At 35.5% G+C, this 12,986-nt stretch overlaps 1 protein-coding gene across 3 annotated transcripts in view; it reads right to left on the reverse strand.

Annotated features, from left to right (window-relative positions):
• YLPM1 (YLP motif containing 1) overlaps window positions 1-12,986 on the reverse strand; it is an 81,602-nt gene that overhangs the window by 27,143 nt on the left and 41,473 nt on the right. For 2 of the 3 annotated variants that reach the window (XR_008917186.1, XM_056820781.1), the window contains exons 10-17: window positions 12,698-12,843; window positions 11,235-11,389; window positions 10,306-10,368; window positions 9,278-9,397; window positions 8,833-9,009; window positions 8,666-8,749; window positions 6,749-6,832; window positions 5,563-5,643 (exon numbers count right to left, since the gene is read on the reverse strand). Coding sequence is in view for 2 of the 3 variants with exons in the window: in XM_056820781.1 (XP_056676759.1) it covers window positions 5,563-5,643; window positions 6,749-6,832; window positions 8,666-8,749; window positions 8,833-9,009; window positions 9,278-9,397; window positions 10,306-10,368; window positions 11,235-11,389; window positions 12,698-12,843 (910 nt within the window). In the remaining variant the exon portion in view is untranslated. Of the gene's footprint in view, window positions 1-2,104; window positions 2,157-5,562; window positions 5,644-6,748; window positions 6,833-8,665; window positions 8,750-8,832; window positions 9,010-9,277; window positions 9,398-10,305; window positions 10,369-11,234; window positions 11,390-12,697; window positions 12,844-12,986 lie in introns of all 3 variants that reach the window. The other variant, XM_007472807.3, reaches the window with a different exon arrangement.

The following is a 12,986-nucleotide window of genomic DNA, read 5'->3' on the forward strand; positions in this document are numbered from 1 at the left end:
ATTTAGTGAACACCTGGTACAGGATGCTACAATATGTGAGTAAATGATAACAAGAAGGTAAGTGAAATATATGCTCTCTTGGTTCCCAAAGTGTCACCTCTTGGAAGTAAATTTTGTTTCCTGGGCAGACTACTTGGTTCCTTGGATAAATCTCAAAGAGGTAAAGGCTTCCAAGACTGCATATATTTAATTTGCCTCCTACAACTCAACTGCCCCCCAAAATAACAAGGTGGTCTGAGATGAAAATTATTAAGTGGTATAGAATATCATTATAACTCTGGTTTAAAACAATAAAAATTAATTGCAAACATGTTAGTCCTGATTTTCTAGATCCATACCAGTTCTTCGGAGATTTTAACAGAAAAATTTTAAACAATTTCATTTCTGAAACTCAAAATCTAAGAGTCTGTCCTTAACATCAACTGAATATATATAAAATTATAAAATGTGCTTTCTGATAAACAAATGGTAGACAGTCCAGAATTTTTCCAGGAATTACTTCTAAGCACAGAGATACTTGGAAACATGCCATGACTCTACTTCATTTCTTATATATTTTAGAAATTAGAAAGGAATAGATTTACAGAATTTTATTCTAGATCAGCAATATAAACGACATACAGCTTTTTAAAAGTATATGCTTAACTGATATTTACCATATTATTTAGTATTCTTTTGTCTAAGTTTATTTTTTCTCTCCCTGTCTTCACAGAAAAAGATAGTCAACTGTTAAAGAAGAAAGGGAGAGAAGAATTCCAAAGTCAGCAAAACAGCCTAGCCAAATAATACAATGTATGAAACTTTATCTCATTTTAAGGTAACTTTTAGGTGAAGAATAGGTTTAAAATGCATTTAAAGAAACATGTACTTGTGTATCTGTCCATTCTTTTAAATATGCAAATGATTTTAAAGACGATTGCAGCAGTTTGAAAAATTAAAGAAGATGGCTGGTTCCCATTATGACTTCCCATGCAAAGAAAATACAAGATTATACCAATGACTACCTACATTTTTCAAGCTACATATACCATGTGGTTCCAGAGAATTTTTCAAGAAATTACAACAAAGAACCTGGCCTGGTAACAGCACTTACAGAGTTTATAGAAAGTTTATTTTGATTACACAATTACAATTCATCATTCTCTTCGAGTATTAATATGCTGACAAATGAGTCAGGCAAAATGAAAAGCATTTTTCAGGCAACTGCTTGTAACATTTACCATTCTGATCCCAGTAATCAATACAAGGTGTGAGCAGCCTGAATTAATGTGTTCAAGTAGTAAGACAGTTTCAACAGTTTTAAAACACTCAGCTATTACCTTCCCCATTGGAGCAATAGTGTAACAATAGAAGAAAAGCAGCGACTTAGGAGCATTCTGTAGCATTAGTATGCAGGATGCGTTATATTCTCTTGTATTTTCAAAAATGTGATTTTTTTCAAAAAGCATTTTTAAAAGTCAACCCAAGATATCAAAACATTTCTTTGAAACGGCCATCAACTGTAGTAAAATTTCCACTGCATCTGTAATTACATCTCTCCCCAGAACCTTGCATTAAACCATCCCCAATCGTGATTTTGTCAGTCATTTCAGGCAGGTGTCTCCTTCTGCTTTCACAGGGGAGGCCTATGAGGAAAGTTTGTTTTTCTCCAAGACTTAAACTTCATAACTGCCCTTTCACTTGACTTTTTCTAAAGAACAAGGGTTAAGGTACTCAGAATGAAGTCTATGGTTGAAGAGTGATCACATTACACTTTAAGAAACGATATCCCGTCGGTACCAATGTTACTGATCAAGTATGTAAAAGAATCAATTTGTGAACTGGTAACATTAATAATTTTTTTCCCCCTTAGGCTAACATGTAAGTGGCATTGAAACTATTTCATTTATAATACTGTTCACATCTGTCTATCATTTTCAGGCATCAGAACAGATTGGAACAATTACATTGTAGGCAACTAAGAAGGTATGATGGAGAGTGTAGTATGTGTGCCAAAAAGTTTCAATGAGGAGAGACTCAAGGAAACCTACTTTTTAGATAGAAGAACTATGTAAATTACCACCAGGTATCAGACATATAAAAACAGGAAAAAGGGAATACCCACCTAGCTTTGCCTCAGATGTGTCCATCTCCCATTTGCTTTTCGGAATGTAACCCTAAATCGTACACAGAAAGAAGCTCGAAGGGTTAGAAAGAGACACATACATGCATATCATTTTTGAACTGGAAACAGTATTAAAACTGGGAATAGATTCAAGTTCCACTCATTAGCTATAAACATTGCCTTGGGTAAAGCACAAATTCAATTATCAGCAGAGGAAACTACTCAGATACTGAATTCACCAAACTTGACTACTTGGTCCATAGCAGGCACTATGGATGATCATGAAGATGCTCTGGGAGCAGCTGTAGCACAGACCTCAGAAATGTGACCTGAATCACAGCTGTATAGCACATAAAACATGAGCGCATGGATGGTTGCTATACTGATAATGTTCAAAGTAACAGGACATGACAGGAGCTAGGTTATTTCCTTAATACAACTTCAACCCTCAAACTGATTAGGCATATTTTCCCACAAGTGTTGTTCGAGCAAGATATGGTATTTCACTGCAGCTTTAAATACTCAAAAGAAAGGAGAAAACTTAGTACCACTGAACCCAACAATGAAGTGCAAGCTCCTTTTTTAAAAGACTTAGTCACTTACCAGGTAAATCTTAGAAAAATTAGCTTTTACTGAATTAATACTTCATTGAAGTATTGAATTTCAAAGCACTTCAAAGCACATTTTATCAAAAAAAAACTATGCTATAATGCATGTCTTATTAAATCCAAGGTCCAGCATCGTGCCTGGCTAAAAGCTGGCAATAACAAATGCCTGTTGATTGATCAATGAATTAAATTACATTTCTCTTTGTGTAAAGTAGATTAATTTAGTGAATATATTTTATATGTAGTAAGCAATTCTGTGAAAGCCTATTTAAAAAACTTCAAGATCTTCAATATATCTACTTAATTAACCATCTTGTTTTCAACTGATTTTGCTTAGTAAAGTTGATTTTTTTCATGCATATTGTGAATCCCATTCCCTTTTATTTAGTGCTCTGTTATGTGTCATCTCCTGATGTGAAGACTTTGATCTAATATTGGAATTTATTTTACAGGATTATCCTGTTTTCAGAAAGAATGGCATCTCTCTCAAGAGTCAATAAGACCCTACTGCTTTAAATGTTCAAGTTCATACAATCAAGTGAACACGCATTGTAACCAAAATATTTATGACAGCTGCTCTTGGCATCAGGATATATATGTGTGTGTGTGTGTGTGTGTGTGTGTGTGTGTGTGTGTGTGTGTGTGTGTGTGTGTGTGTGTGTATGTGTGTATGTATATACACATATACACCACAGCACAATTACTATAGGAGTCCTGCAGGTGTGTACATTTCTTGTCATTAGGTAGCACCAATAGTTCAATTTCATTTTACTAAATATTATACCAGGTCATAAATTATACTAGATTCTTCACCAAACACATTTTTAGAATAAGAACAGCACCAAGACAAAACTATGCTGCAGTGGAATGTACTAAAAAGTGAAAACTGATCCAGTTTGTGCAAATTATTCCTTAAAATCAGCTCAAAACCTTAAGTATCACCAGAGCAATGTATTGTATAGACACTGAACCACACCTACTAGCTTCATCGAGGTACTAAGATGACAAAATAGTATCATACTACTAATCACAGAAAAAAAGTTGATTCTATTAGCTTAACCAGTTAGCTTAGATCTTACCCAAATGGAATAATTTGGACAGTGTGCAAAATGACAAGTATGCTGTGTATTCCATTTATAATTCAACTAAAACAAGACTCAATCTTAATCCTCTGGGTGCAGAATAGTGGGATTTTCCCAAAGATCTTTTAATATAGTTAGATTAGGCCCTAACAGATCTAGAGCCAGCTTTTCCCAAAGGGTCAACAGAAGTCTTGTAACATAACAAATGCAAAGAAAATGAGCACATACTAATTTCCACCTCAAGTATGCTGATATCACCCAGTTCTTTCTTGTGACTATGATCCTCCTTATGTGGCCCAACTTGGGGACAGATGAAATAATACAACAAGGAACAAACTATGCTGCTTTTCTTGCCATGACTCTGAAGTGAAAATAGTAGTACTACTGTAATATTTTCCTTTTCAAGAGAGAATATATTCAGGTACCAAATTTCCACCTAGATTCTGGCAAGTCAAGTCTCCTTAAATGAACTGTACATATTCTTTCTTCCATCACAGGAAGATAATGCTTTTAAAAGTGAAACCTTCATGTACTTTATGTGTGATCATTTCTCAGCACTGACACTACAGGTAGAGAATAGAGGTTAGAAGTCAAATCTCAGCAAAGAGTATGGACCCTTTACTTCCCCACCTGCAGTTTAATTTAAATATGTCCAAGCGCAGTTTAGTGAAGAAAATTTTATGTCTTAAAAGACAACATAAAACAAAACATACTAAAACTCATATGCCACAAACTTTAGAGCTTATTTTTTCATGCACATTCAAAATCTATAAAGTGGTTTCTAGAGGTTGACACCATCTCTACAAATTCATATGGTTTTCCTCAAGTCCTCTAAATCACACAAGGGCTCAGTGGCCTCACCTCCTAAAGATCATGTATGTATACTAATACTTAAGATTCTTGGGGACTGGAAGCAGAGTTCTTACTTTGCAAATTTTCAATAAATAGTATAAGGAGGGGCTCAAGCAAGCCAAGGGGTTGAAAAAACCTAGCAGTATTTCAAAGCAACAGTTTTCAAGCCACTGTGGGCTCTTTTCACTTTATAAAGTGGACACAGAAAAGCCAAGCTGTTCTACAGATCATATTCCTGAATGATAGATTAAGCCAAAAGCACCTGCATAATTATGGGGGGAAATGGGTTGTGTTAGATGCATAGGGACTTCTGACTCACTCTAGGCAAGCCTAACATGAAGCAAACAATGTTGCTGACTATATAGATAAGATACATTTTAATATAACCTTTTAATAGGATAGAATTTAGAAGAACAAATCCAGCAGCAAGTGGTAATCAACTGCTACTTCATCTAGTAACAGTTCTTAATCAAGAGCTGATATAAAACCAATTTTGAAACCTTGTAACAAGAACAGAGGTTTATGTAGGCAGTGGTTAAACTGAGCACACCACATACCTGCTGGAATGTAATTCTACTTTACCACTTATAACCTTAGAAAATTCAAATGTGGAATAAATTCCCTGGAGAAGTGCTACTCCACCAAAACCTAGAGCCTGCAGATGTATGTGTAAAGGGAAGCTGAGTTGTGTTCTGTTAAGAAGTTCCTGAGACACAGCAGAGGCTTCCTTAACTTTTGAACAAAGGCAATGTGTTCCCTAAGGCCTTCTCACGCTTGCTTGGATATAGAATCTACTACTTTCTGATGTGTATGTGGGAACCATGCTGCTGGGAATGGAAAGCTGTAAGGTCAGTCAGGCCCTTCTCAGAGACTTGGAAAGCAATAATCTGTTCAAAGTGGCTGATCATTCTCCTACCAGTTCGCTTTCCTCTTCCTCCGCGTCTTTCTTTTCTTCTTTCTGCTCTTCAATATTTGCATCAAAATCTTCCATCTCCACCTACACACCCCACACAAAATTGATCATAGGTTCACACTTACCAAAATGGTTTATTCCTAACTATGACTCAGGAAAGGACACAGGGTAAACTGCTATCTCATAGACAGGCAGAAGAACAGAAACTCAGTCACTGCTTATTTACAATCTGATCTTAAGAGCTTAAATTTTGAAGGCACAGTGGAACAAAACAGGAAGTGTATTCTACCTAATCTTCCTTTGTCTTCTCTTGCCTTGTTACCTAACTAAATGGTATGTTCAAAATAGGTATTTTGGCCAAATATTGGCCTTTAATAACAAGATAATTACTGTGGTATAGAAAAATCTTAGAAACTGAAAAACCATATAATTACCACAATGATTAAAAATAGGTGAAGGCAAACTTTTATGAAATCAGGGAATATCAATAAACTCTAGTATAATTAACAAAAACTCAAATTTTTTCATATCACATGATTCTTTCTTAACTAGAATAGACCTTTCAGTACAATTTCAGCTTAAATGAAAAGGGAAAATTATTTCCTGGATTTATGCATTTTCTAAGGTTCACTGATTTTAATGTGGAAGGGTTTTAAAGGTCATTGGGACAACCTCTCATTCACTCAGGCAGCAAATGGAAAAGTAGAGATTTAAACCCAGACCTTCTAACACCAGAAGTCCACTTACTACAGCAATACTGTCTCCACAAAAAACAGAGTTGTTAACATCTTTGACTATTCTCAGATGGTATAATAACTCTAATGCTTTTAATGAATCTTACAGTGCAAAAGCTACACACAAATTACAGAAAGTAATGAATTACACATCACTTTAAACTTGTTTTTATCTTGGAGTTGGGAGATCCTGAGTTCAAATCTAGTCTCAGACATTTCCTAGCTTTGTGACCTTGGACAAATCATTTAACCTCAGATGCCTAGCTCTTACCATTCTTCTCCCTTGGTATTGATTCTAACAAGGTACAGGCTTTTTAAAAAAAGAGCTGTATTTTTTTTTAAACATATCCTGTAATAAAGGCCTATGTAACTAGAAAACACAGAAATTCCACTTTCCCCAGTCTTTCATTATGAAAATTCAGGTCTGTTTAGCATTCAAATATAAAGACATGTACCTCTTCAATAGCAGCATCTTGCAACAAGGAACGGATGTCTAGACGCATCATGTGACGAGGTGCAGTCTCCCAGTGATCAGCCATCTATGGAGAGATTGAAATGGTCAAGGCTTTTGATTGAATTAGCAGTCAAAAGAAACAATGATCTCCAAGTCAGAAGGGCCGAGTTTGAGCCTCTGTCACTTTAATAGCTGAGACCTCCCTAAAACCTTTTTCCTCATTTGCAAAAACAAGATGAACTGAATGTCCTCTAAGAGCCCTTCTAGTTCTGAAAGTCTATAATTTTCACTTTAATATTGATTCAAAGATTGCTTAAAATGAGATACGCAGACATAGATCAAGGTAAAAGGCACACTACAGAAAGCAACGACCATAATGACGATGATGGTAACTGGCATTTAGAGAGCATTTTTACAGTTTTGCAAAGTTCTTTATACATATTATATAATTTAAAAGTCAATAGCTCTGTGAAATAAGCACCACAGGCAATACTATTCTCACTATTTACAGATCAGAAAACAGATTCAAAGAGTTTCTGTGATTTGTCATGGGTCATCTAGCCAGCAAACAGATGAGGGAAGGGTTGAACATAGGCCTTCTTACTCTAAGCAGCTGGGTGGCACAGCAGATAAGAGTGCCAGGTCTGGAGTCAAGAAGACTCATCTTCCTGAATTTGAATCCAGGCTCAGACACTGTGTGACCCTGCAAGTCACCTGTTTGCCACAGTTTCCTCATCTGTCAAGTGAGCTGGAGAAGGGAAAAAAAATACCATTCTAGTACCTCAGCCAAAAAAACCCTAAATGGGGTTCCAAAGAGTTGCACTCAATTAAAATGAATGAACAACAAATCTTGACTTTGAGTCTAATCCTGTACTCACTACACTATGCTGCTTCTGAGAAGCATAAGACTAAGAATTTTGAAGCATAGTGTGAATTTTAAAACTACTCTACCCTACTCTGGCCGTACTTTAGAAGATTTGATTTAGCTATTTCCTGATTAGTAACAATGGAGATACTTGGTTTAATAGAATCAAGTCTTGGGAACTATACATTTCTCCACCCTACTAAGTTTAACAAGGTCAGGATGCCTGCACCATACTCAAAGATTTAATTATCAGAAGAAATGGCCTTCAACAGACATGTGCAGAAAAAGCAGACAGACACTGTCCTAAGTCAAACTAAGCTATCATTGGTACAGATGAGATGCAGGAAAGTGGCGTAAAACTGATTATATAAGGTACGTCACTTGCTCGCTCTCGCTCTCTCTCTCTCTCTCTCTCTCTCTCTCTCTCTCTCTCTCTCTCTCTCTCTCTCTCTCTCTCTCTCTCTCTTTTGTTTTTCTCTCTCCCCCGGAGAGGCAACTCTGGCTGGCAGCATGCTAAGCTTTCCAACATCTTGACGTGGTGGCAGCTATTGTCTGGGTTTGGCGATGAGTTTGCCCTTGAGCTGATTCATGTTCAGGCATCTTGGCTGAGCCCTTTGGAGTTCAGGCTGATTCTTTCCTCCTTACTCTTCAAAACCTTATCTTCCTAGAGCCTCTGGTCTTCCTCCTGCCACTAGCCAGGCAGGAGGAATCCTACACCCTTTTCCTTCTTCCTTCTTCTTCATTTCTTTCCACTATATCAATTAAATCACCATAAATTTCCAGTTGACTTGGTTATATTTCTTTTATATTTGGGATATCCATGGCGACCAAATAATTAACATAGTTTAGGTCACAACACTAAATTATCCTTTACAAATATTCACTTCCAGGTATTAACAAAACCTTTCTTAATGAAACACAATGATAGTTAAAGATCTTACACAGGATAAAAAAGTTCTGAAGAAAAATGGACTTTTTATAAGCAGATCAGCAAAGATTCTGATCTACCAACTAACTTAAAAACCTTATGACTATACATTTTAAAACAATCACCTTATTAATTTCCTTAAGTTTTCTTCCATGGATATTCCTTTTGCCACAAGTTTGGTTGTCTGCACTCATTTCAGCTAAATATACCTAGAAAAAAAGAACTAGGAATCAAAAATACATTCAAAGAATTACTGTGAAAACAAAGTATTATGAAATTAATATCCCTGTACCTCAAAGCCCTTGGTTTTTGCAGCACTCCAAAACTGTTCAAAATGCCTAACTCGGTCATTAATGGCATCTAGAATTATGAAGGGGAAAAAGCCATCATCCAAGGTCTTCTTGAAAGTTTTGAACATGCTGGTACGGTAGGTCTCCTCCATATCAGCTTCATATTCATATTCCATTACCTGATTTAAGGAAAGATTAAAACTTAGCAGAAATAATGTAAGAAGTTTCAATCTGTCATCTGAGTAGTAGTTAATCAGAATCAAATACTATCTCAAAATAATTATTACCTTTGTAATAATAATTCCATACAAAAAAATACTATTCTATATGTCTAGGGTTGGAGAGCAGTTTTTTAGTTCCATATGAAAGAATTTATATTCCTAAATTTATCTTTCTTAAATTCCATACCCCAAACCATAGAAGTCAGATATTGGAAATAGATCATACCTTCTTTTTTACTCTCTTTCCAGTATCAGGGTCTTTTTCTTCTTTTTCCACTTCTGTGATAAAGTAATCATCCAGGCTGAGAACTCTAGGTGCAGGTCCCCCACACTCCACTTCCTTATCCTAAGAATCAATTACAAAAAGGGCTGTTTTCCTCACATTAAACAAAGTCTCCACTCGAAAAGCCAAGCTTATTCTACTGGTTTGGAAGCCAGAAATGCAATTTTAAAATGCACTCAGACAAGCACAGTATCTAGAAAGGGGAAAATGATAGGCTTGTTGTATACTTCCTTGATCAGACTACAAATAGAGTACCTGTCCTTTGCTTTGGGAAACAGATTTTCAGGACACTGAAAAAGCAAAGCATATCCAGAGATGGGCATCTAGAAATATAAGAGAACTGGAAACCAAGCCATACAAAGAATTAGTTGAAGGAACTGTAAGGAAAAACTTAAGAACATGATAGCTATGCTTCTAGTTTTAGAAGAGATTTCACATGGAAGAGGAACCTGTTTTCTACTTGGCTCCCAAGAGCAGAATCAGGCATAATGCATAAGATTTCTGCTTGACAGAAAGAAAAATTTCCTCACAAATATTGTTGCTCAAAAGTGGAATGGGTTGCCTTGAAAAGCACCAAGTTCTTCATTCCTGAGGTCTTCAAAAACAAAGACTACATAACCAATTGACAGAGGTATCATTGTGAGGATTGACATTCAGGTATGAGTTAGATTTAAACTCTTAGATCTTGTGAAGTTTTGTCAACTACCCCACTGAGCTTTCTGGGTTTATTATCATCAGCTAATCCAATACTTTTTATGTCAACAGTGCAATGCTTGAGGACAAAAAGAACAAATAAGTTTCTAGACAATCTCAGAAGAAAACACAAGTGTTTACATTAAAACATGGCATGCAGTGACAACCTGAAGCACAGGGGACCAACAGAAACAGATAAAAGAATCCCTCAAAATAGCATGCTGCTAAGATGAAAGTCTAATCATAACAACAAATATTTTTGTCTTTTCTGAACTCACACGAATAAGTTTTGCAACATGTGTCTTTCCACTTCCAGGTAATCCTCTCATTATGACAACTATCTGAAATACAAAGTACAAAGGGAAAAAAATTTAAGTCTTTTCTCTCTAACATCAGGATTTCTGTGCAATAAAAATCGTTACATAACTGAGAACGTGACAGGCTGTAAATTATATATTACATAAGCATATATTTATCTCTACCATAACTTGTGAGAGCCATGATATGAAAAGATTTTTAGTTTACCTGTTTAGAGGAGTAGCTGGTAAAATAAATTCTTTTTCTTAAACAATTCTAATCAAGTCCTACTTTTTTTCTGTTTTCCTTCACATAAACGGAAATTTAAATTGAGGTCTCCAATTTTTACCCTCCACTTAAAGAGTTCTTCTAAAATGTGTTCACATTGCCTGGCTCTTACTGCTCTTATGCCTTAGAATCAATACACAATATTGATTCTAAGACAGAAGGTAAGAGTTTAATAAAATAAAATGTTTTCACAAGACATTTGGAGAATTTAAAAGAATTTAAAACCCTAGTTATTAATCTTGCCAGGTAGGTTTCTTAAATATTCTCCAAACGCCTTAAGGAAACTCAAAATATATGATGACTTAGGGGAGGGAAAAAGACTGCATTTGTCATGTTAAATTTATGCTATAGGAACTTTAAAATATTCAGGACCTGAAGTGGGCTCCTCATATGACTCTAGATACCATAAAACATCATGGGAAAAAAATTCTATATTCTTCAAAGACCAAGGTTTCAGTCCCAAGTTAGTTACGTTTATGCCTCTCAGCTTCCTCATCTGTGAAATGGATATGACAATACCTGCAACATCTACCTCATGTTTTGAGCAAAGTTGCAAAAAGCCCAAGGTAAATGTAGATTCTAAATACTTTTAAATGAAAACTACTAACTCCATATAACTCACTCTCTCAGGTCGGCTCTCTCGGCCTGGTGGTTTCAGAATATCATCTACATTCTTAGATTCGGGTTTCTTCTCTACCCGAGGTGCCGGAGGTGGCTGGTGACTTAATGATGGTGCAGACATAGGCATCCGTTCCTCAGGATAAGTCCTTCGGTCTCCTAGAATTCCCATGGTTGAATACATTATTTTTTACTTAAATTTAATTCTTTTATGAATATATTTAGAGATATAATTAATATATATAAATATAATAATAGAGATATGATAGTTAACATAAATATACAGATTGAGGGAAATGATCAGCTTTATTTATATCCCCAGGAATCTAGATACCCCAGGATGATTCTGTTTAATTTATACTAGTTCATAGTAAATAGCACTTTTTAAAAAAGAGGAAATGAAATTCAAAGGGAAATAATATGTGTCCTTGTATTTTGATTAAAATTTTTGCTTTAAATTTTTAAGAGTAAAAAATCTCACTTCCCTGGTAAGACAATCAAGCATATTTCTGAGCTGCTGGATTTTTTAGCACTTTCATAAAAAAAAAAGGAAAGGAAAAATCTTATTAACCTATAATGACACCTATTTTGCATTGTCTTGAGACACCTAGATCTCATTATTTTCTATATGTAAAAAAATTACAATATCACAATCAATCAACAAGCATTTACTAAACACTTCCTATGTTCAGGACACTGCTAAAAGTTAAGAAAATGAAGAAAAAAGGCAAAAACATAGGGTCAACTAGGTAGCTAAGTGGATAGAGAGCCAGACCTGTAGTCAAGAGGACTTGAGTTCAAATATAGCTTCACACTTCCTAGCTGTGTGATCCTGGACAAGTCACTTAACTCCTTGCAGCTCTTGTCTTAGGATTGATATTAAGACAGAAAGGGCTTACAAAAAAAGGTATGTTTTGGATACACTGAGTTTGAGATCTTAAGATCATAGTTTTAAGTCCAACCCCTTCATGTTATGGAGGAGGAACCTTAATAAGGCCTTATGGTATGGATATACAGCTGGCAATGTCCAAGATGCAGTTCTTGATTTAGAACTGAACTAGTAATGAATCTATAGTTCTGGGAAGTGATAACTGAATCTAAAGGAGTTGATGAAATCAAGGGAGAGTATAGAAACAAAAGAGAATGGGGGCCAAAGATTGAGCCTTGGGGCATTGCTATCATTAATGGGCAAGATAGGAATAATAATCCAGAAAAGCAATGTCATGAAAATTCAAAAAGAAGAGTATCCAGGAAAAAAATAATGTCAAATGTTGCAGAAAAGTACAAAACGATGAGAAATAGGAAGAGGCCATTAGATCTGATAGATCACTGGTAAAGTTAGAGAGAGCAGTTTTAGTTGAATGAAGAAACACATGAGAATAAACTTCATTCTTAGAACTTAACATATAAAATTCTGCCCATGGTAACATTCTCAATGTCCTAGTATTCACTGAGGTGTTTCTCTACCTCCAAACATGGAAGGTCCATGGTCATAAGCTGGCCTGTCAGTTTTCCGTTCATATGAAGGCCTATCAAATCCGCCACGTCTGGATGAGGAGTGTTCTTTTTTATCACGATAAGACTGTGTCCTTGAAGGTGTGATTGGGGGTGCTCTGATAAAAAAGGGACAATTAGTAGGATATCAGCTATGAAATGACCATAACTCTTAACTCTTATCATTGATGCCTTACATTTCAAAGTTTTTATACTGCTTTACTATACAAATTAGCTTTGCATATATATTCAAAAAAAATGT

This window comes from Monodelphis domestica, chromosome 1 (genome assembly GCF_027887165.1).
Source record: "Monodelphis domestica isolate mMonDom1 chromosome 1, mMonDom1.pri, whole genome shotgun sequence".
In the NCBI taxonomy this organism is placed as follows: domain Eukaryota; kingdom Metazoa; phylum Chordata; class Mammalia; order Didelphimorphia; family Didelphidae; genus Monodelphis; species Monodelphis domestica.